The sequence below is a fragment of the Phocoena phocoena genome, chromosome 15 (genome assembly GCF_963924675.1).
Source record: "Phocoena phocoena chromosome 15, mPhoPho1.1, whole genome shotgun sequence".
In the NCBI taxonomy this organism is placed as follows: Eukaryota; Metazoa; Chordata; class Mammalia; order Artiodactyla; family Phocoenidae; genus Phocoena; species Phocoena phocoena.
In genome coordinates this window covers 66,465,109-66,489,502 of record NC_089233.1, presented here as the reverse complement: position 1 = coordinate 66,489,502, position 24,394 = coordinate 66,465,109, and the positions used below count along the sequence as shown (strand labels likewise).

Here is a 24,394-nt window from a genome sequence, read left to right as displayed (position 1 = left end):
ACTTTGAGAATCACTGTTGTATCAGCTAGCTACTGCTGACTAACAAACAAGTCCAAAACTTGGAGGCTTGAGAAAACAATCATTCATTATTTCTCATAAATCTATGGGCCAACCAGGACATGGCTGTCTAGGCTGGGCTTGGCTGATCTCAGCTGGTTGGCTCATCACTGTACCATGTGATTCCTCCTCTTTCAGCAGGCCAGCCTGGGCTTGTTCTCCAAATCAATACTCTTATTTCCTCTACTATCCAGCACCCCATAAAAATTCTTGAGATATTGCTGAGAAAACTCATGAAGCAAGAACCATCACATCCCTCGCCCTTCAACCTCCTTGTGTATTAGTGGGTGTTGGCCTCCTGGGGTAGGGTTCACCTTGAGATTTCTCTTAGCAGCCCCTGGATCAGGCTCCATGTTCAGGACTAGAGAGTCCTGCCCTGGGATCATAGGATGATCCCTGAGATCTGGGGCTCTGGCCTCAGTTTTCTCTTCTGAATATTGGGGATAATAATCGTAAAACTGTCTGCCTCCAAATAACTGCAGAAACCCTGTAGCCCTCTGTGGGATGTAAATGAAATGCATATGACTGTGATGCATAAAATACATCAAAAAATGAATTGGCTCTTATTTCCCAGGGCTCTGTATTCTCCCCTGAGAGACAGAACAAAGCCATCTCCTCCCTTTCATTTTCTGAGTTGCTGGTCTGTGTCCAGGTTGTGCGGGGCCGTGGGACATGGCCTTGCAAACTTCCGGAAGTCATCACTAGCCAGGATGATAAGACCTAAAGGAAGGAAGGGAATCAGGCAGTTCCTGAAGTAGGCAGAATTTGAGCTGAGCTTTGGAAGAGGTGGGTGCCTGGTATTCCAAGCAAAAGGAACAGCATTAGCCGAAGCTCAGAGGTGGGAAAGTTTATGTTGTACCTAAGAAGTATGTTACAGTTTGGGGAGCACTTATATGAGAAGGGGCCCCAGGAGATGACGTGGGAGAAGTCAGCAGTGTTCAGGTTGTGAACAGCCCTGAATGTCAGGCAGATGGCAATAGGGAGCCACAGAATGAATGGTTCAGGCCAGGGAGGGCCATTCTGTGTCATGGAGGGAGACCTGCGATAAGGCCTGGTTTGGGACAAGACCACAGAGACGGGGAGCAGGGGGCAGACAGGAGAGCCCTTGAACGTGACGGATGGGTCGTCCAATGGAAGGTTCAAGGAGAGATTTTGAAAAACATAACATCTGAGTTGCAAGAATGAGAAGGTGTGCGTCACACAGAGAGAGGCAGGAAGAGCATTCCAAGCAAAGGAAATAGCAAGTACAAAGGTCCTGAGGCAGTGAGCCCAGAGCAGAATGAGTATGGGTGAGAGCGGTGAGAGATGAGGTCAAAGATGGGGTGGGACACAGATCGGTTTTTTTTGAATTTTATTTATTTTTTATACAGCAGGTTCTTATTAGTTATCGATTCTATACACATTAGTGTATATATGTCAATCCCAATCTCCCAAGTCATCCCACCACCACCTCCCTTCCTCCGCCCCCCTGCCACTTTCCCCCTCCTTAGTGTCCATACGTTTGTTCTCTATGGGACACAGATCTTAATGGGCCTTGCAGGCCACAGAGAAAAGTCTAGATTTTACTCTGGGTGCAGTGGAAACAGGAGTGATGAGATTAGATTTACTTTTACCGTCTATACTTTGGTTCCAATCCGAACGGTGTGTGGCGATGGGATGGGGAAGGAGGGGAGGCTTATCAGCTCTGCAGGGTGAGTCAGGCTTGAGGGAAGTGAAGACGTGGTGGTGGGGGAGTGCAGTGGCTGGGCCTGAGGTGAGTCGGAGGGGAGGGAAGCTCCAGGGACGCTGGGCTTTTCACTCTGGGCTCTACTCCACGTTCCCAGGACCCCCCAGCCTGGATGCAGTCACACCCCCTCCCCCTTTCTCACACACTCAGTCATTGTCCCACCTCACCCCCCCTTTCCTGGGCCAGGAAAAGCTGGCACTACAGAGATGTGACAGACCCAGCCCGAGCCTCCGATCTGGTGTGTGAGACAGCAGAGGGGTCCCACAGCTGCTGGACTTCACGGCAGGCTTCCCAGAGGAGGTGACTTCTCAGCTCCCTCATCCTCCCCTTGTTTCCTCTGACACAGTTTGAAGATGGGATTCTGGACATCTGCCTGATGCTCTTGGACGTCAACCCCAAGTTCCTGAGGAACGCTGGCCGCGACTGCTCCCGCCGCAGCAGTCCAGTCTACGTGGGCCGGGTGGTGAGCGGCATGGTGAGTGAGTAGCAGGCCCGCCCCAGGGGCCCTCCCTTACTGTGATGATGGAGGCCAGGCCCCGCACTGGGCACGGTGGGCGAACCCAGGAGATGGGTGAGTCCCAGCTAGGAGACCTTGTATTTGGAGAGACAAGGTACAAATGCGGGTAATGCCATGTGGTCCCTCAAAGCAATCCACTCATTCATTCATTCACTCACCCATCCAGCAAGTATTCGTCAAGTGCCACCCACATCCTAGGCACCAGGGAAAAGCAGGTGTAAGACATGAATGGTCTCTAACTTCATAGAGCTTCCGTTCTAGGGTGTGTGTGGGAGGAGACAGGCGGAACCACAGTATCACATGAGTGCACAGTCATAAATTACGATGCACTCGCCAAAGGGGCCAGATGTGTGACAGTGTCTGAACACAGGGCCTAACCCCAGCAAGGGGCTGGGGGACCTCCCTGGGTGATGAGTCCTGAGTTGACGTAGTAACTGGGAAGATAAGAGCATCCCAGGCAGAGGTGACAGCTTGTGCAAAGGCTCCATGAGGAGGGGCGGCTGTGGCAGGTTTGAGGAGCAAAAGGGGGGCCGGTTTGGCTGGAGCAGAGCACAAGCAGGAGGGTCGGATGCAGGTGGGCTGCAGAGGGGGCAGGGCCAGACGGTGCAGGCCTCAGGGCCATGGTCAGGAGGCTGCATTTTATTCTCGAGGTTCTGGGAGTCTGGGGGCAAATGACACAATCTGGGCAGGGGCCAGAGGGGGTCTTTGTAAAACTCAGGTCACGCCGTGTCACTCCTCTTCCACTCCACGGACAAATTCACATCTCCAGCATCACCCTCACGACCTTGACCCCTCTCTACCTCCTCCCTCCCGCTTCTCTCTCCAGCGCCAACCATCTCTAACCTCCCAGTCTGTCACATCTTGGGATCTTTGCACCTGCTGTTCCTTCAACCTGGAACGCCCTTCCCTGCCTTTCACCATGTGCTGAACTCATGCCCACCCTAGTGCAGCCGTCACCCTTTCCCCAGGCTTGGTCCCTCTGATGCTCTCGCTGCTTGCAGGTCAACTGCAATGATGACCAGGGCGTGCTGCTGGGACGCTGGGACAACAACTACAGGGATGGCATCAGCCCCATGTTCTGGATCGGCAGCGTGGACATCCTGCGTCGCTGGAAGAATGACAGCTGCCAGCGTGTCAAGTATGGCCAGTGCTGGGTCTTTGCTGCCGTGGCCTGCACTGGTGAGTGGCACACGGGATGTGAGAGGGCCTGGAACCGCCCTTGGCTTCTGTGAGCCCGGGTCCCTGCAGACTTCTCCCAGGCCTGATGGGTAACGGAGCCAGGGAGATTTGGTCAAATAAGGGGGCGTCTGACCCCCGTGGTCACGGGGTTTCTGCAGGGAGCCGAATGGGGGATCGACCCAGGGACTCGAGATGGACTGCCCGGGTTGAATTCCAGCTCTGCCTCTGACCCCTGGGAGGACTTGGGCAAGAGAACTGGTGTCTCCAAGCCTGTTTCCTCATGTGTAAAATGGAGACAGCAGTAACTGACCCAAGTCCCAGGGAGCTCTTAGGACCCGGGGAGATGTCACTTAGCACAGTCTCCGGTTCAAGTTAGGTGGGGTTTGTGGGTTTCCGGGGCAGCTGGGAGTCCTCAGCTGGATCTTGGGGCATTTTCTCTGTGTCCATAAGTCGGATGACAGTGATCGGATGGACGTTTGCAGTGATGGGCACAGTGACACACTTTTCTGTTCGGCCAGGCTGCCCATACCCATTACCCTCTGAATCATTACAAGCTGCTATTATTAGCTCCTCTTAGAGGAGGAAACGGAGGCTCAGAGAAGAGAAGTGGCGTGGCCAAGGTTGCACAGCTGGTGAGCGGCACAGCCAGGCTTGGAACGAGGTGGGCCCGCCTCTCTAAGGCCAGCCTCCTGGCCTTAGACTGTGACGATGGGGCCTCCCAGGACACCATCCCTGGGACAGGAGTGGAGCCTTGCTCCCTGGGCAGCGGCGACAGGTCTCCCCAAGCCTCAGGTCTGTGCTCGGAAACCTGTCACGTGGTGGGGCAAGGCCTGGGGTTGGGACATCAGCCCTCGCCACGGGCAGCAGAGCACCCAGACTCTACCCAAGTTAAAGGGCACAGGAACCAGGCAAGAGGTGAAGGGTCACAGCTGCTCCTTCCTTCCTCCTCCCAGTGCCCTCATGTCTCCCGGCCAGAATCCAGGGCCATCGGGGAAGCTCTTGCCCTGGTTGATGGTGGTCACAGGGCAAAGGTCACATCCCTGCCCCTCCCCCGTCTCAGAGACTCAACCTCAATCAAAACTAAAAGTAAACCAAAGGTCCTACAGATTGTATTTAGTAGGGCTTTCTGTTGCACTTCTTTTTTTAGATGCTACTTCCTTTACCTTACCCTGAGAATATGTTACTTTTACATTTTACATAAAAAGTAACATAACAAAATGAAGGAGGAAAAACACCCATAATTCCCTCTGTCAGGAGTACCTAGCATCACCATTCGGGCAGGATTCGTGCCCGGGGTCTTCGTCCCTCCTCTGTGGTCTATAGATGCCACTTGATATCCTGCCTCTTTGTCACCTATCATTCCAACACCAGTCCCTTTCCCAGTTACTCTGGGCTCTCTGTAAACTGTGCTGAGGCCCAAATGCAGGCCCTCCTGGTCCACGATGGAGTCCCAGTGCACCTGAAGCCCGGGCTAGAGAGGAGGAAACAAGGCCCAGAGAGGCGAAGGGACTGGCCTCAGGCCACACAGCCTGAAGCAGCTGGGGCTGGAACGGAAGGGCTCCTGACCTTTGTTCCCTCTTCTGCTTGCCCCACTGTTCACTCCTCACTCTGAATCTCTGTCGTTCCTTCCCTTCCTCCTTTTCTTTCTACTTCACCCACTCCTTCATCCCATTTGACAAATTAGCCTGTGCTTGGCCTGTGCTGGGCTCTGGGGATATAAAATAAGACAGCTCGCTCACTGCCCTCAGAGGACAAATTAAAGAATCCCTCGCACACCTGTATATTGAGAATGATGATGAATCGCCAGTTTTGCTATGAATGCAAATGATGGGGTAATCTAAACCCGGCTGGGTGGCCTTCCTGGCCCAGGGTACAGCATATGCCAATGTCCTGGGGCTGTTGGCAGCATGGAGTGCTGGAGGAGCAGCGAGGCCAGTGTGGCTGGAGCAAAGTGCGCAGGAGGTGGTCAGGGGCCAGACCCTCCAGGGTAAGGGCTGCGGTGGAGGTCTGGCCTTGACCTCGAGGGCTGTGGGGAGCCATTGAGGGTTTAGCAGAGGACTGTTAATGTCAGATTTGCATTTAGAGTCTTTTGTTATCTGTGATGTGAAAGGGAAAGAGTGGACATGGGCCAACCAACGAGGTGGGTGCCATTGTCCGGGCAAGGGGATGGCACACCCTTACCAGTGTGCAGTGCTCCCCGGGGTACAGATGGGCACGTGGAGGCCAAGCAGAGCAGATGTGTCTAGGGCCTCAGCTTATCCCCTAAGCTCTCTCCACTGTGTCCCCCGACCCAGTGCTGCGGTGCCTCGGCGTCCCTACCCGCGTCGTGACCAACTATAACTCGGCCCACGACCAGAACAGCAACCTGCTCATCGAGTACTTCCGCAACGAGTCTGGGGAGATCCAGAGTGACAAGAGCGAGATGATCTGGTGAGGGGGGCGCTCAGTGGGAAGGATCCCCTGGAGAGGAAACTTGGGGCGATTTCTCAGAGAAGGTCACATTTGAACTGGGTTTAAAAGTTGAACAGTATTTGGACAAAAGGAAGCGGGCCTTGGAGAGGCTCCAGGAGGGGGACAGCAGGAGCAAAGGCCAAGAGGAAGGACAGTCAATGCAGGGAGCATGAAAGGGCGTCAGGGAGAACACACCGTCCGGGGTCTGCACTGCCAGGCTGGGGGTCTGGTCTTGATTCCAAAGGCTTCAGACTGGAGGGGGGTGTGCTGATGACCGGGGGGGACAGATCGGAAGCAGGGGGCGGGGCTGTGGTCCAGGTGGGTGGTGGTGGGGTCTGAATCCAGGCAGAGCCTGTGAGCTGATAAAGAAGGAAGAGTCGGGGCTTCCCTGGTGGCGCAGTGGTTGGGGGTCCGCCTGCCGATGCAGGGGACACGGGTTCGTGCCCCGGTCTGGGAAGATCCCACATGCCGCAGAGCGGCTGGGCCCGTGAGCCATGGCCGCTGAGCCTGCGCGTCTGGAGCCTGTGCTCCGCAACGGGAGAGGCCACAACAGTGAGAGGCCCGCGTACCGCAAAACAAAACAAAAAAACAACAACAAAAAAAAAAAAAGAAGAAAGAAGAGTTGAGAAATTAGGAGGTCTGGTCAGCTGGGCATGCAGAGCCACTGAGAGGGGAAAGGAGTTGGGGAGAGGGGTTGAGGACTCCCAGTGTAGTTGGGAGCACCCGACTGGGGCCCCCAGAGGAAGAGCAAAGTGTGGGCGAGGATGTTCTGGGGTCAGCTTAGGACAAGGTGAGTGTGGACAGCCTGCAGGAGGTGACCGTGAACGTTTGCATGAGAGTCCTGGTCCACGTTCTGCTTTGTTTCCCCAACAGGAACTTCCACTGCTGGGTGGAGTCGTGGATGACCAGGCCTGACTTGCAGCCGGGATACGAGGGGTGGCAGGCCCTGGACCCCACGCCCCAGGAGAAGAGTGAAGGTGGGTAGGCAGGTGTGGCCCCATTACCGAGATGAAGAAACAGAGGCTGGAGGGGACCCACCCAGCAGAGGGGCTCCTCAGCTGGAGAGGGGCAGAGCTGGGATGCTAACCCAGGTCTGGCTGACTCCAAAGAACATTGAGTGTTGGGGGACCTCATTGGTATTTTATAAAACACCTCTTTTATAATTTGAAAAGTAATTCATGCACATTGTGGAAAACAGAAAATATGGAGAAGCACAGAGAAAAAAAGTCAAATAGCATCTTTATCCTCTTCCCCCCAAGAAATTTCATTAACATTCACACACAGCTTCCAATAATTTCAAATGAATCCTTCCTCAGAATAATATTTTAAATACACACAATATAGCACCTAGGGTTCAATTACATTGCAATATAGTTATCAAAAATTTTAAAATAAATTTGTGATATAGTAATATATGCTCTATATAACAAGATTTATTAGTAGAATCAATAAGTTCCATAATTTTGTGGTAGAGATGAATGCAATCTATATTTCCGGTTATCTGTAACAACCAGAAAGAGAGATAAAAATATCTGTGGTTCTTATGAGTGACAAGTCATAAGTGCACCTAAGACTGTGGTTTTTGGTCTTTCACAGTCGAAGGAAGTGAAAATAATGATGTAATTTTTTCCCATCCAAGTTTATGAACTCCTGAATTCTATTTGCTGCGCCTTGGGGGTTCCATGGACCCTAGGTTAAGAACTCTTCCTGCACATGGGCTTTCATCCTGGCCCTGTCACTTCTCCATATATCATTAGCATTTCTCTATGAGATAGTTTTCTGTGATTTTAATTTTAATTTAATGTTACCACATTCCATCAAATGGACGCATTGTAATATAGCTACCAAGCCTCTAGTCCTCAACATTTAAATTTGTGACCAGTTTGAGGCAGTGGTAAACCACACCCAGATAAACATCTAGCTCTCTTGTTCATTTCATTAGCACACACTCCCTGAGTCAGTGTCAGACACTGACTGCTACTCTCAGTCTGGGCAGGAAACCAGACAGACACACACCCTTGTAAAGTACTGCCTACAGTTGGCTCCCTCATTTCCTTAAGTGCCTTGGGATACATTTCTGTTTATCAAACACATAGAGATAAGTGTTTGCCAATCCTCATTAGGTAGGTACAAATATCCCCACGTGAAGCCAGGACTCAGAGAAGGTAAGTGACTTCTCCAAGGTCACACAGCTAATAAGAGACTGAGCTTTGAACCCCAGAAGCTGGGTTCCAGTGTCCCCTGGAATTCTTTTTTTTTTTTTTGTCTTGTTGCATGCCTTGTAAGATCTCAGTTTCCCAACCAGGGGTTGAACCCCAGGGCCCCGGCAGTGAAAGCGCAGAGTCCTAACCATTAGACCACCAAGGAACTCCCTCCCCTGGAATTCTTAATTCTTACCTGATGCTGCCTTCTTAGAAATGGAATCCCTGAGTCAAAGGCTATATGGTCTCTAGGTTTTCGGCTACATGTGGTTGAATTGTGGAAGATTCTGGAGGTACCACCCTCCTCTCAGCCCAGGCTCGTCTTACCCTTCTCCTCCTCCCAACCAGGGACATACTGCTGTGGCCCGGTTCCCGTTCGTGCCATCAAGGTGGGCGACCTGAGCACCAAGTACGACGCCCCTTTTGTCTTTGCCGAGGTCAACGCCGACGTGGTGGACTGGATCCGGCAGGATGATGGGTCCATGCACAAGTCCATCAACCGCTCCCTAGTCGTGGGGCAGAAGATCAGCACAAAGAGCGTGGGCAGAGACGAGCGGGAGGACATTACCCACACCTACAAGTACCCGGAGGGTAGGGGCCCTCGGCTTATCACTGCCTTGCGGATAAGCAGCTTGTTTACTAGCCCAGAGGGCGTGTGTGTGTGTGTGTGTGTGTGTGTGTGTGTGTGTGTGTGTGTGTGTTTTCTGGCAACTTGCAAACAACAATGATCTGTAGGTTACTCTCCATTTCAAGAAATTCCTTAGAATCAGGTGCAAACTTGACAAACACACTGGCGGCAGGGGGACAGTGGTAAAGGATCATTCATTTAGGAAAAGAATTCTATATTCCACAAAAAGATTTCATTTGGTTTTTAAGCCTCACTTTCTTTGTTGGTTTGACTCAATAAAGCTGAAAGGGATGGCTGTTATACAAGAGAGGCTTTCATCTTCACAGAAAAATCATGATGTCCATGTTGTTTAACAGAGCTTATTAGTGGTGGGAACGCCAACAATAGATGGTCAATTCCATGCTTTTTTTTTTTTTTAATCTTTATTTTATTTATTTGGCTGCACTGGGTCTTAGCTGCAGCACGCGTGATCTTTAGTTGTAGCATGCGGGATCTTTTAGTTGCAGCATGAGGGATCTAGTTCCCCGACCAGGGATCAAAGCCGGGCCCCTTGCATTGGGAGCACGGAGTCTTAACCACTGGACCACCAGGGAGGTCCCTCCATGCTTTTTTTTTTTTTTTTTTTTTTTCCAGTACGCGGGCCTCTCACTGTTGTGGCCTCTCCCGTTGCGGAGCACAGGCTCCGGACACGCAGGCTCAGCGGCCATGGCTCACGGGCCTAGCCGCTTCGCGGCATGTGGGATCTTCCCAGACCGGGGCACGAACCCGTGTCCCCTGCATCAGCAGGCGGACTTTCAACCACTGCGCCACCAGGGAAGCCCCCTCCATGCTTTTTTATTGCAACGTATTTGTGCTGAAGAGGCTTGGAAGTCCAGAGGGGCCACGGAAGAGAAGTTCCTGGAACTCTGTAGTGTTAATTGTTTTAGCATTTCACACACAGGTGGGGAAGTGGGCATGAAGGTAGATTGGAAAGGTTTAAAGAGAAATGGACCAAAAGAAACTTAAAGATAATAAGATGGGCTCAGTCAGACACAAAGATGAAGCTTCTTTCTGCTACTAATATTAAATCAGTAGTGGGAAAAAGATGTGGTTTATTTTAAAAATTGGATTTGAGCACATCCAATGGCCAGTTCAATAGACAGATATTTTCTAAGCATCTACGGTGTGCCAAGCACAGTAGGGTTCACAGAAGTGACTAAGAAACCACAGGCTTTATCTGACCCCCGTTGACTCTCCAGGGCTGACTTGGGATTGGGTATTAAGTGGCCGTGCTCCAGTGGGAAGGGCTAAAACAGAAGGAAAAGATGCTTTCCCTGGCCTCTGAAAGGTCTAGAGCTGATGATTTGATAGAAGAAATAAATATGTACCCAACAACACTGGGGACAAAAATAAAAGGCACATGGGGAGAAGCAAATGGAATATAAAGCAGGGGGCAGTCATTCCTGCTGGAAAGCTCAACAGGTAGAGAAAGGAGGGAAAGGATTTCAGGTAGAATTGGTTCCTGTGCAAATGCTTAGAGGTGAGAAAGTTCTCATTGTATCAGTGCCTACTAGGCACCAAACACTGTTGTAGGCATTGGGTATGACTTAAGATTAAGTAAAACACAGTCTTAGTCCTCAAGAGGCTTGAGAGTGTAAGCATATGAACAGGAAAAAAACCTGGTGGGCCAAAACACCACGACAGGCAATAGGCAGCTATGAAACTCCAAAAGACATTGTGACTCTTTCATCCTGGGAAAGGAGGAGTCAGAGAAGGCGTCCTGGAAGAGGGGTCATTTGGGGATGGGTTTTGAGGGATGTATAGGAGCTCACGTGTGGAAAGTAAATAAAATAGTCTTTCCTCCTCCTGGCACAGTAATGTAAAGAAGGGGCTCCCTCAGGGGGTGCTCTGAGTCACCAGAACTCTGAGAAGCCAGCTTGCCCTGCTCCCAGCCTCCTTCTCATTGATCCCCCTTCCAGCTGTGATGAAGCTCTCTTCCCCGTCCCCACAGGGTCCGCAGAGGAGAGGGAAGCCTTCACAAGGGCCAACCACCAGAACAAACTGGCTGGTAAAGAGGAGACAGGGGTGGCCATGCGGATCCGTGCGGGCCAGGGCATGAACAGGGGCAGCGACTTTGACGTCTTTGCCCACATCACCAACAACACTGCCGAGGACCATGCTGGCTGCCTCCTGCTCTGTGCCCGCACCGTCAGCTACAACGGGATCCTGGGACCCAACTGTGGCACCAAGGACCTGCTCAACTTTTCCCTGGAGCCTTTCTCTGGTAAGGCCCTGTGTTCCTGGAGCAGCTGTTGACCACCCTGACGACATGCTAGGTCGTGCCCTGATAGCTGAACGTGTGCCATCTACCTCACAGACACTCCCATTGCCCTCACTGTGGGTCAGGCCCTGTCCTTGGCACTTTATAAATAGCAACCCAGTTCCTTCTTATAACAAAAGTAGGAGGTGGATTCTTTTATGGCCCCATTTTCCAGATGAGAAGACTGAGCACAGAGAGGTTAAGTAACTTTCCCAAGGCCACACAGGAAGTGACAGGACGGAGACTTGAACCTGTACTCGTAGCAACTATTCTATTTCATTCCATCTCATCTTCGCAGGACCCCTAACTGCTTTCCCAGACTCTCTGCTGCCCCTTCCAGCAAATTCCTTTCCTCCGTCTCCAGCAACTCACACTACAGGTGCCTCTCCCCAGAGCCCCTTTGAGAACCTCTCCTATTTCTCTGGAGGTTCTCAGGCTCAGAGAGAAGAGATTCAAGACCAGTACTACCCAGAGAACTTTCTGTGATATAAGGATGTCCTGTATCTGCGTTGTCCAGTATGGTGGCCACTAGCTCCATGTGGCTGTTGTGCGCTTGCAGTGTGGCTGGTGTAATTATGGGACTAAAGTTTTAATTTCACTTAAACAGCCGCATGTGGCCGGAAGCTGCCATACCGGACAGTGTGGCTCTAACAGTGATAGGAAAGGAAAAGCCCTGATCTTCTCCTCTTCCACGGCTCCAGTGCCTGGCCCGACCTCCCTGGGAGCAGATCCCCTTCCCCGTTTGGGGCTGAAATGATGTCAGTAGCTCCTCCAGCCCTCAACCCTGGGCAGAGCCTCTGTCGCTCTGGCTTCTTGGTCGGACGCCTACACAGTCATCGTCCCCTTGATCCCTTTTTTCACTGCTGGCTTTGTCACCACTACTGGTTATCTCCCTAAAATTAAGCTGGAGACCCTGAGAGGGGTTGCGGCTGCCGAGGTCACTTAGGGAGGCAGCACGGAGCCCAGTCTCCTATCCCCCCCAGCAGCCCATTCTCTGTTCCTGCACTCAGAGCCTGTGGACATGCGGAGGGCAGGGGGGGGGTCTTGGAGTTGGGAGAGGACCTGGGGTCAGCATGATCTGAGTAGAACATCAGTCAACCCTGGGGCCTCTATCTCAGGCCCACCTCAGGCACCCTGGAGCCACACGCCGGGACAGAGCAGACCCTCTGTCAGGGTCCCTGAGCAGCAGCAAACTCTAGGGGCAGAGCCACGTGGCACCAGGGCTGGGGCCCCAACACTTATGCTGCTAAAAGGCGTGTTCGGAGGCCAGACTTGGCTTTGAATCTGGCCTCTCCCACCTTCTATTATTAATATTAATTTTGGCTGCGCCATGTGGCATGTGGGATCTTAGTTCTCCGACCGGGGATCCAACCTGTGCCCCCTGCATTGGGAGCTCGGAGTCTTAACCACTGGACCACCAGGAAAGAACCTCTCCCGCCTTCTAGATGTATAACCTTGGGCCTTGAATCACACCCATCCATCAAATGGGGCATTAGCATGCCCCTCATGGGCTGCAAAGGAGATGTGTGCTCAGGAAGGATCTAGAAAGTGTATGATGGTGCCTGGACGCGGCAGGGCTCTTCACTTTTCCGCTGGGCAAGTGCCAACAGGTGTGGGGAGGCCGAAAAGCATCTTTCCTGAACCCTGCTGTGCCAGGCAATGGTCTCAGGGCCGGGCTCAGCACTTCCTGAGTCACTGCCAACCTTGCTGGTGTGCAGAGGACTCAGCTCTCATCTCCACATCCAGGCCCCGAGTCAGGGGTAGGGCTCCATCCCTACAGGTGTGTGGGGTGGTCAGGATACCGAGGTCCTAGTTCCTGCAATTCTGCTCACAGGATGTGGGCTCCTGGGTATTTCTCTTCTCCATTCCAGGCCCCGGGTTCCCCATTTGTACAAAGGCTGGCTCATCTTTGAAGAGCCCTTCCAGCCCTTTTGTGTGAATGCACACGTGTCAGTTCTTCCTCACGCTCAGAACCGCTTCAAAGGGAGGAAGTGCCTTTCCTGGAATGTGTATCATAAGGTGAACTCCAACCTGAGCCAGGGATGCCAGAATAACTTCCACCCAGGCTGCTGTTGGGTCACCCTTTGCCTCCCAGATACCCTCAGGCCCTTCGCAGCATTCTTCTGCTTCAGCCACAGCCGCCAGGGTTTCTTCCTGGGGATGTGTTCACAGCGGAGGGGTCCCTCCTGCTACGGAGACCTCTGAGGGGCACAGCCTGTCGGGAGAGGGCAGAGAAGGCCAGTGGTACTGCGTGTTGCCCTCAGGTGGGCCTAGGCCAGGATGCCCTATTGAGGCCTCCAAGGCCAAAGTCAACCTGAGAGTGATTCTCCCACCCTGTGAGACCCTGAACTCTGGCTGACTTACTGGTTATTCTTTGATGATAAGATCTGGGGGATTTCCATGTGCTAGCGGACAGGAAGCCAGGCCTAGGACAGCTGAATTGAATCCAGCTGACCCCACCCCGCCTCCTTGCTCTCTCCCTTCCTGCCACCCACCCCTTCTCTCTCTCTGGATACCCTTACCCCTCCAGGTGGGTCATGAGGAATGCAGGCAGCGTGATCTCTGTGATGATCAAAGGAATCATCTAAGGAATGAACAGACACTAACCACAAATGTTTCCCTCTTTCAGCCAGCATCTGGCCTGAAGCCAAGGTCAAGGCCCCTGGCCTGTAGACAGCAGTTCTCAAAGGTCCAGCCCCACCCTGGCCTAAGCCTCCTGGAAAAGTTAACAGCTGGGGCTACCTCCTCCAGGGTCCTGGAGGACAATGGTTTCCTTCTTTCCTGTGAAGCTGGTCAGAGTTTCTACTCTGCTCCACCAGGTCCTGACCCAGGAACTTTCACTCCTTTTTGTCCTTTTTGGCAGAAGCTTTGGTTTTTTGTTTTCCCCCCACGCCATCTGAGCAGAGGTTGGGGCAGATCCACCCCAGGAATGAGTGACTAGAGGGCTGGGCACACATTTTCCAGAGAGTGGGACGGGGAACACCAATGTGCCCAGCCAGGAACTGGACCTTGACTCATGCAGAGAGAAGGTGACCATCTGTTCGGGCCTTCACTGCCCTAGAGAGGACCTCCCAACGGGTGCTCACTGGCCCGGACACCCCAGACCCTTGCTAACCTCCCTCTTTAACAGTAAGCTCAGATCTCAAACTCAGAGCCCTCAGCAGATGAGAATATCGGCCCGAATTGAATAAACATGACTTTGTTTGCTGGTGTTTGTTTTTACCAGCTTCCTTCTACTTATGGTAAATGAGACAGGTTTTCTGCAAATAATGATGAAAAGGTTCCCTAAGCAAAAAAGGTTAAAAAGTGTAAAGCGTGGGGACTGAAAGAAAAATTATTTAATGAGGAGTTACTCAGACATGTGAAAAATCACATGAATGGCTGGAGTTTGGGAAATGCTGGTCTAGTGCAGGGACGGAGGGGACAGATGGCAGAAAAAGAAGAAACAGCATCTCCCATGATGGCACTGAGACAGTGAGGAGAGGTTGGCTGGGCTCCATGGAGCCCCAAGACCATCCCTCCAACATTGTTGTTTGATGGGGGGAAGCCCGAGGAGCAGAAGAGATTTTTCCCAAGGTTCCCTGCGACCGAGTGAACAAGCAGGGCCTGTGGAGAATCAGTCCTGTGCCCTTTTCACTGCTCCTTCCTGCCTTCTGTAAGCTGACTCCTGGTGCCCTAAGTCTTCAGTGTTCTTGTCAGAGAAATGGGGCTGCAATCCACACTTTGCTTCTCTGCAGCAGGAGGGGTTGGCCCTGCCGGCTTTTTTCTCACCCCTATCACTTGTGTGGCTTTTGCTCTGAAATGACCTCTGATCTTAGCTGTGCCCAGCGGGTGCCAGAGGTCCCAGGGAACAGAGAGGGAACAGAGAGGGGAGGTCATCTTCCCAGGCTCACACAGACAGTGGCCAAGCAGGGCCAGCTCTCCTGATCTGAACACTTCCTGGCAGAAGTGTTTCCTCATCTGTAAATGGGTACAATGTTACCAACCTCATGAGGGGAAATGGAGGTCCTGAGAGGTGGAGTGACTTACCCAGCATCCCCAGTCAGTGAAGGGCAGAGGCAGGATTAAAGCCCAAGCCTCCCCTCCCCACTTCCTCCCTGGGAGCCTTGGAGCCAGGGCAGGTGAGGGCAAGTGCTGGGACATGCCCCTCCATTCACCAGCTGCGTGACCTCGAGTTCATTCCTTGCCCTCTCTGTGCTTTGTGGAGATGCCATAGGAGAGGTGGGGGCCACGATTCAGATGTCATAAGCGCTCTCCCCTCTCCCCTCCTGCAGAGAAGAGCATTCCCCTTCGAATCCTCTACGAAAAGTATTGTGACTACCTGACCGAGTCGAACCTCATCAAGGTGCGGGGCCTATTCGTTGAGCCAGCTGCCAACAGCTACCTGCTGGCTGAGAGGGACATCTATCTGGAGAATCCAGAAATCAAGATTCGGGTAAGGGCTGGCCTGGGTCCCTGGACAGGTCCCCACACGTGCATGCACCTCCCTCCCTGCAACCTCAAGATCTCTGATGCCCCAGGTTCCTCAGATCCTAGGTTCATCAAAGAAAAGCATCATGCAGCAGAATTTGGGACTCACAGCCTCTAGGAATGAATCCTAAAATCCCAGAGTAGTAGGATCATGGCACTTAGGGATCTCAGACTCATGGACCCTTAAAAGCTAAACTACTAATGCTAGATCCCCAGGTCCTGGGGCCCTGGTGGGGCAGGAAGGGATGTGTTGTTAAGGGCACAGACTCTGGAGTCCATTTATTCATCTATAAAATGGGTGTTGTAAAGATTAAATGTGCGTCTGCAGGAAGCACATAGAACCATAACCAGCACATTATGAGGGCTCAATAGAAACTGACTATTCTTATCACCAACTTCATGGTCATCATAGTGATTCACTTGGAGGAGTCACAGCCCCAGATCCCCAAACGCTGCAGTTACAAATAAATGGTAAAGAGCAGAGCAGGAGGGAGTGAGCACTGTGTGCCAGACAGTCTGCTAGGAGCTTGCACATATTAGCTCAGTTAATCCTCATGAGAACCCTGCAGTCAGGCATTTCTCTTCTATGAAGAAACCAAGGCTCAGAGAGGGTAGTAACTTTGCCAAGGTCACACAGTGAGAAAGGGGCAGAGATCAGCCTGGCTCCAAAGACTCTGATCTTTCCACCCTAGACCCTAGAATGAGGGAGGCATTTTAAACATCCTGTGGGTTGCATGGAGCCTCACTTCAGCTCCATGAAGGAGGCCTGGGCAGGTGTCATCATCTGTGTTTTCCAGATGAGGCGAGGAATGTTAGCGGCAGAGCTGGGCAGACATTGGGCCAAACTGCAGCAAAGATGGAGATGGCCCATTTGGGACCCTGCATGCCCTTGAGGGGCTGTGGGCTGCTCTCCCTCCGTGCTGCCCCTGACATCTGCCCCATGCCTCCTCTAGATCCTGGGAGAGCCCAAGCAGAATCGCAAGCTGGTGGCTGAGGTGTCCCTGCGGAACCCGCTCACCGTGCCGCTGTCAGGCTGCACCTTCACCGTGGAGGGGGCGGGCCTGACCAAGGAGCAGAAGACCGTGGACATGTAAGTGCTGGTCCCTCCAGCTTGGGGGCCTGGGAGCAGAGGGCAGATGCTGCGGGGGGAAGGGCGCCCTCCGGCACTGAACCCAGGCCCGTAACCCCCTATTCTCCCTTTCCACACACCCACCCACACACCTGCCTAATATTCCCCCGTGTCTATGCCCAAATACCCACACGTTAGCTGCGTTCTGTGCACATGTGTTCACAAACCTCAACAGGTACACATTCACTAAGCACCCACCTCGGGACACCCGAGTTCTCACATACACACAGGTGTACACGCGTGCCTGTGTGGTGTACCCTCATGGAGACATATTTATGTATACGTACACTTACGAGCATACACACTTCTTCTTTTTCACTTTTTCATTGTAATTTACATAGAGTAAAGCATACAAGTCACGTATGTACAGCTCAATGCATTTTCATGCATGTGGTCACATGAGCATCCACTCTTACCCCCAAGCACACCATCCACTTTCATGTACACACACACACACACACACCAGCCCCTCTACACACAGGAGGGCAGATGGCCCAGGCCTTCGGAGAGTGGTGAGCGGGACCCATTTTATCCTGTCGGCACAAAGCTATACATCCATGGAGTTTCTAGGCTAAGACCTCAGTAGTCACGTGTCATCCTGGCCTGTCCCCATTGTGGGGACCAGGCCAGGGCCCTGATCTCACCCTCTTTCTCTCTCTCTCCCAGCCCGCACCCCGTGGAGGCGGGGGAGGAAGTCAAGGTGAGGGTGGACCTGCTGCCCCTGAATGCGGGCCGCCACAAGCTGGTGGTGAACTTCGAGAGCGACAGGCTGAAGGCCGTGAAGGGCTTCAGGAACGTCATTGTTAACACCTCCTAAGGGCCCCCGTGCCAGCCGAGGGCCCCCAACTTGACCCCAATCTTTATCCCAAGGTAATGAGCAAAATTTGCCCCTTATTGGGCCCCAGACCCCAGGGCAGGGTGGGCTGCCTATGGGGCCTCTTTGGAATCAAATGTACTTCCGGCCCATCTGGTCCCCCTGAGCCTGGCTCCCCACCTCCCTCACCTGTGAGGAATGTTTTCTGCCTCCACAGTAGGAGCCCTGATCTTGGCTGACTGGGCCTGGGGGGTGTGCCGGGGAGGAGGGACTCCAGCCTCCCTTCCCAGCCCAGATGCCATTTGGAAAGCCACTGACCACCTGCCATATTGTTTGATCAACTCCAGAGCCCCTTCCCTGGGAGCAGGCGAAAAACAGCGTGCCCAGTGACCAGATCAAGGAACTCAGCTCCCTGGGGTGTCCTGAACCCCTTCCCCAGATTGTGCCCAGGCCCCAGGGGCCGTTGGCAGAGCCTGAGCAGGTGCAGATCGGGAGGGTCCCAGGAATAGTCCACACCCAAGCTCCCCCCCATATCCCAGCAGCCCCGGCCCAATAGCACCCCCGCACGCCACAACTGTGAGGCACCTACTAAGTGCTTCCTGGGCTCACATGGCCACCAACCCATGTAACTGCCATGGAAAACTGCAGAGTGGGAGCCGCTTTCAAAGTGAGGAGACTGCAGCCTGGAGAAGGGAGGTGGCCCGCCCGGCACCGCTGGTACTCGCAAGCCTGCTTAATACGGAGGTACGGGACTGGAGCCAGGCCTTCTGACTCTGAGTCCAGGGCCTCGTTCACCACACCAGCCCTGACCTGACTGTCAGAGAGGCCATCTGGGGCCTGATCAAAAAGGATCTAGTTAGGATGAGGAGGTGGGGAGGAAATTGGAGGGGTTAGAGCCCTGGGTTTGAGCCCCAAGTCTGGCCAGCCACCGCCTTCCCCTCTCTGGGCCTCAGCCTGCTCATCGGTCACAGAGTGGTTGAACCAGCTCATCTCCAAGGTCCCTTCAGCTCTGCACTTCTGGTGCCTTATATGACTCAGCCTTGCCAATGACATTGAGTCTTACTCCCCGGCTTCACAGAGCCTTAGGTCACAGGCCAGGATGTTTTGGAGAATGAGACCATGACCATGACCACCTTCCTGCCCCCAGCCCTGTCTGAGTCCCCCACCTGTGCCCAGGCATCTTCCTTCAGAGTCCAGTTCTAGGGGGAAAGAGCCCCGGAGGCCCCTGACCTACCCATGACCCCACCCACCACAATGTGTAGACTTCACAGGAGCCTTAGTTGCCTGTGCTGGTCACTCACCAACAAGGCTGGCATCTCAGCCAACCCCTCTTTGAAGAGCCAGGGCCCTGGAACACAGCCTTTGCCCCTGACTAAGCTCGGGGACCCCACAAGTTGCTATCTCTGACTTTACCCCTCGTTCTCTCCATGTGACTGGGCCTCCCTCAGCCTGGAAGAGGGAAGTGGGGAGAATTCTGTATCTGGAGTGGGGTCAAAGACTCCAGAGTCCCCCAAATCCCAGAGAGGGATTTGGGGAAAGTCACGCTGATGCACTTAGAACTTTCTGCTTTGCACAGGAAGAAGCACTTGAGCCGAAATATATATGTTCTATTCTGTATACATATTGCTCGATTTCTCTATGGTTTTATAAATACTTTTGGGTTCCAAGCAAGCAGTAGATGTGCTTTTGAGCCACAAAGAGCAAGTACGGAAATAAAAGAGTTTATTTTTCACATTCAAACCAGGTCTGGTCTGTTCGCTGCATGCTTTTGAGGAGGCTGGGTGGGTGAGCTCACTTAACATCTGGACCAGCCACTTCCTGCCTAAGAGCCTTTCCCTAGCCTCAGCGCCTCCCTCAGACCTAAACTTTACTGGCATTCAATGCTCTACAACTGTCCAGCTCCACCTCCAGCCTCTTCTCGAAACAAACCATGTTCAGACCAGAATGAACTACCTGTATCTCTTCTAACATCCTGTGTACTTGTCAACCTCTTAGCTTGGAGTGCCCCTCTTTTTCCTTACCCAGCTTGTGAACTCCTATTCATCTTATAATGCTTAACACTAAAGTCACCTCTTCTGTGAAGCCTACCCAGATTTCTTCTCAGAACCCTGGAACATGGACAACTCAAACATTTATCACAGTGACTTTTAGTTCCATGTTGATATACCTGTCCCGCTCCCCATCCTGTCTGAAGTCCCAAGGGCAGAGACCAAGAATCTCTTAAACAGATACTAATAAATGCTGGATCAATGTGTTTCAACTCAGCTCCCGTAAGACCAGTACTGTCCAGTAGAAATATAACGTGAGCCACAAATGCAAGCCATATATGTAATTTAAACTTTCTAGTGGCCATATTAAAAAGAGAAAAAGAAACAGGTAAAATACATTTTAATAATGCATTTAATTTAAACTAATATGTCTGAAATATTGTATTGCAGCACATAATCAACATAAAAATTATGAGTGAGATATTTTACATTCTTAATTTTCATACAAAGTCTTTTAATGTGGTGTGTATTTTACACTGACAGCCTGTTTCAATTAGAACTAGCTGCATTTCAAGTGCTCCATGGCTGCAGGTGGCTACTGGCTACTACATTGTGTTACCAAGCAAGGGCTCGTATGCCTGCCACACAGAAAGCTAAACTCTGACAGTGGGTGTTTGCAGCAAAGTAAGGTTTTATTTGCAGGGCGCCAAGCAAGGAGAATGGGCAGCTCATGCTCAAAAGACCTGAACACCCCGATGGCTTTCAGGGGAAAGACAGTGTGAGGGGATATGGTCTCAGGATGCGCGATCAGCTTGTGGACCTTCTTCTGATTGGTTGGTGGTGAGGTAACAGGTGATGTTTCAGGAATCTCAACCTTCTGGTTCCAACCAGTCTGGGGTACGTGCTTGTGGTCAGCATGTAGCCGCCATCCTCCACCTGGGCAGGGCGGGGGTTCTTAGTTTCTACAGAGCAACTCAAAGATACGCATCAGATCGTTATCTATATCCTTTCAGGAGGAACTGGGAGCCCTGTGACTCTATGGTCTTCATCATTAACTGCTTGAATCTGCTCTTTGGAACTCAGGGAAGGCCTAGGAGACTAAAGCCTTTTTTTTTTACAAACAAGAAACAGGGGACACAGAGGGACTTTTGTACCTGGGAAGACCCCACAAGGTCCTGCTTGGTTTCAATCCCCTCTTTTTGTTGATACTCTTCAATCCTTAGGGGAACAGGGGTGGGACAAGAAAGTGAATAAAGTTTTGGACAGAGAAAGATGAATCATAAACTCAGCAGGGGAACTCAGTTTCAGGGGAACTCAGTTTCAGGGGACTCAGTTTCAGGGGACTCAGTTTCAGGGGACTCAGTTTCAACTGAATGGTTCCAAGTCTAGACTGATTCCAGGAGCGTGGGGATTTGGTCATTCATCTCATTCCCCACCAACGAAGCGCTAATCAATGTCTGTTGATTAAATAGATGATGGAAGACAGTCTCTGCCTTCAGGAAACCCATGTTGAAACATCTGACATGCACGCAAAAAATAAATCAAAGTGTGACATCACATTTTCGGGGTGCTAAATCCTTCTGTTCCTTAAAAACTACACCTGGGTCTGGCCTTGATGGCCTGAGCATTTTATCAATTAGTGACCAGCAAGAAAATAGAAAACAGTCGGCTATTTCAGGTGGAGAGGGAGTTCACAAGGGAACCTGACTCCAAAAACATCTGAGATGCTGGAAGAGCAGAGGGAGAAGGAGTGGTACCCAGAAATCGGGAAGCAGCGGCCACGCAGGATGCTCAGGAGCCCAGGAGCCGGTCCCCACCGCCAAGCTGCTGGAGGCACTGTCACTCCAGCTCTGGAACCAACAGAGCTGCCGAATCTACAAATCCTGCCGAAGTCAGCCCTGGTAGGAGCCAGAGGCAGGCTGGCATCTCTCATCCTCCTGCCTTCTCCCCACTGGCAGATCCTCACCAGAAATAGCTAGCGAGGGGCTCTGGCAAATATCATTTCCAGGCTTCCAGCCCCTGAAAAACAGAGATGGCGAGACAAGGGCTTGGGGGCATGGAGTTGAGTAGCCGACACCTATGGCTGCTCCCTTTGTAAGAACACCCTTCCAATCATCTCCACCTAAGGAACTCAGCTTTCAAAACCCTGCTCCAGGGAGACCTGCTCTGTGAAGCCTTCCTGGACTGCAGCCAACTGCTTCAAGCTCTGTTCCCCTTGGGCATATGGTAGAGAGCCCTTTACAACACTCAGGTTAGCCTGGCTTAGGACCAGCTGCTGATGTGCCTGGCCCATGCTCTGGAGCACCCCAAGAGCAGAGTCAGGGCACACCTCACACAAGGGGGTCACCAAGTGGACGCGGTACTGCTGACTCTAGCTCCCAGGCCTGACTGCCTCGCCTCCTAAAGAGAGACAGGGCTGCCCCGGCCAGGTCTGCCAATGCTGGACAGATTGGGAGGCCCCTCCTGACCACCCCCTAGGCCTGCCCCACCCCTGAGAGCTCACTAGCCAGGAACCCAGGAAGGAGGAAGGTTTTGCTGGTCACGTGGGCCCATTAGAGACAGGGGAAAAGAGCCTGAGCTCCTTCTCCACAAACCAGAGGCAAGGGTTGAGTCTGGGGCCCTACACAACAGTGCTGGGCACAGCTCCGCGGCAGCTCAGAGCTACTGGGCCCATACCGAAAGCTCGGCTCATAGCCCGGGTGGCAGGGGCCTGGATTCTGGAGCCAAGCAGACCTGGGATCAAATCCTGGCTCTGCCACGGGTTCACAGTGTGGCTTAAGGCAGGTTCTCAACCTCTCTGTGCCTCTGCTTCCTCATCTGTCGAATGGGGATGATTTGGTGTCTACTTTCATGACTGGTTCTCAACCTCTCTGTGCCTCTGCTTCCTCGTCTGTCGAATGGGGATGATTTGGTGTCTACTTTCATGACTGGTATGTAAGTTCAATATAACAGTGTCCATAAAATATTCAGCTGGCTCCTGGCACATTCTAACCATAACAGCCCACTTTCCTCCAGGTCAGCAACATTTATATGCACTGAGTTCTTCACTTCTGAAACAATCCTATCCAGTTTTTCCCCCCATTTTACAGCTGGTAAGGTGCAGAGTGGGGAGACTTGAACCCAGGCAGCCTGCCTTCCCCAGGGCACGGCCTAGCCTAGAGGAGGCCCGATTTCTACTGGAACCCTCCCTTCCCACCAAGTGCTAGGATACACGGGGCACAGGCCTCCAAAAAAGCCCCTGTGGAATGGAGGTCTGATCAGGTCTATCTTTCCACCCCCAAGAGTCCCTCTCCTTTCCAGCTGCTCTTGTTTACCTGGGATGCCTGCCAGCTCCGCCCCTTGGCCTCAAGTCAAACCCAGAATAACAGAACTTTGACAGAGTCCAAGAGGAGAGGCTTAAGTGGGAGGGCCAGGTAGGGGCCTCCTAGAGGCACATGTGCCTTGGGGCCAGGACTAGGTCATCACATACACTTTCCCAGCCTCCCCACTTCCCTCCCTGACAGGCCTGAGAACACACACAGAGACGCACGCCCACGAGACCGTGAAGCCCTGTGTCTTGTTTCAAGATGCCAAGTCCAAAGTGTTCCATTAAAAGCAGAAGGAATGACAAAAAAGGTGGTGCATACAGCCTTGAGAATGCAGGAACTCTGACAACCTGAAGTTGAGCAAGAGAGGCAGACATGAAAGACCATGATCCACATAATTCCACTCGGACAAAGTTCATGAACTCATCTGTGGTGTTAGAAGTTGGGGTCGTGTTTTCCATGGCAGGGGAAAGACTGGACAGAAGCACGAGGGGACTTTTGGGGCACTGGGATGGCTTTGATTTTTTCCATCTGGGTGCTCGGTAAACAAGTACATTCAGCCTGTGAAAATGTCTCAAGTTCAGAAAACATAGTACTTGAAGTTTCTAAAATTAAGTCCAAAGTGGGGTGGAGACTTGATCCACAGACCCTGGCCACTGGGAGTGACAAGTCTCCCATCAGCAGCCCCCAAGGTCTGAGAAAGCCAGAGCTAAAAGGCTGGGCTCATAAACATATGACCCAGCACTTCCATTCCTAAGTATAAACCCAAGAGAACTGAGAACATATAACCACACAAAAAGTTGTATGTAAATGTTCATAGCAGCATTATTCATAATAGCCAAAAAGTGGAAACAAACCAAATGTCCATCAGTCAACCAATGGATAAATAAAATGTGGCATATCCATACAATGGAATATTATTTGGCAAGAAAAAGGAACGATGTACTGACACATGCTCCACCATAGATGGACCTTGAAAACATTATAATCAGTGAAAAGAAGCCCATCACAAAAGGCCACATTTGTATGAGTTCATTTATATGAAATGTCCGGAAGAGGCAAATGTATGGAGATTGAAAGTAGATTAGTGACTGTCTGGGGCTGGGGGGCTGGAGGGACTGGGAGGGGGTGACAGCTAAAAAGCATGGGGTTACTTTCTGGGTTAATGAAAATGTTCTAAAATTAATTGTAATGATAGATGCACAATTTTATACTAAAAGCCGTTGAATCGTACACTTTAAAAGGGTAAGTTGCAAGGTATATGTACTGTATCTCAATAAAGCTGTTTAAAAATAAATAATGAACAGGGGGAAAAAGGAGAAGGCTGAGCCCCAGAATCTGACTTGATTCAGATTCAGGAGGTCTGCCTGGGTGTGCTGGTGACCTTGGGTAAAGCTCTTCCCTTCTCTGGGCCTTAGTTGGCCCTGCAGCCACAGGGGAGAGGAGAGAGTAGCAGCAGAGGAGTGCTGAAACACCACTGATGTGGGCATCATATCCATGACCACATAGGCTCCTGGCCCAGCCTGTGGAGTCTGGGGGTCCCCCAGGGCTAGTAAACCCCTAATCGTTCATGAGATCTTTGCACTCTGGCCATAAGCGCAACGTTTCCTCAACAGCCTTTAAAAATGGG

The 24,394-nt window shown here is 52.0% G+C and overlaps 1 protein-coding gene across 1 annotated transcript in view; it reads left to right on the top strand.

The window, feature by feature from the left end:
* TGM2 (transglutaminase 2) overlaps positions 1–19,211 on the top strand; it is a 33,642-nt gene extending 14,431 nt beyond the window's left edge. The window contains exons 5-13 of the mRNA XM_065892253.1: positions 2,130–2,258; positions 3,302–3,479; positions 5,774–5,909; positions 6,804–6,907; positions 8,480–8,722; positions 10,750–11,022; positions 15,333–15,493; positions 16,482–16,618; positions 17,324–19,211. Of these exons, the coding sequence (XP_065748325.1) occupies positions 2,130–2,258; positions 3,302–3,479; positions 5,774–5,909; positions 6,804–6,907; positions 8,480–8,722; positions 10,750–11,022; positions 15,333–15,493; positions 16,482–16,618; positions 17,324–17,474 (1,512 nt within the window). The 3' untranslated portion in view covers positions 17,475–19,211. The remainder of the gene's footprint in view (positions 1–2,129; positions 2,259–3,301; positions 3,480–5,773; positions 5,910–6,803; positions 6,908–8,479; positions 8,723–10,749; positions 11,023–15,332; positions 15,494–16,481; positions 16,619–17,323) is intronic.
* The last annotated feature ends 5,183 nt before the right edge of the window (positions 19,212–24,394 follow it).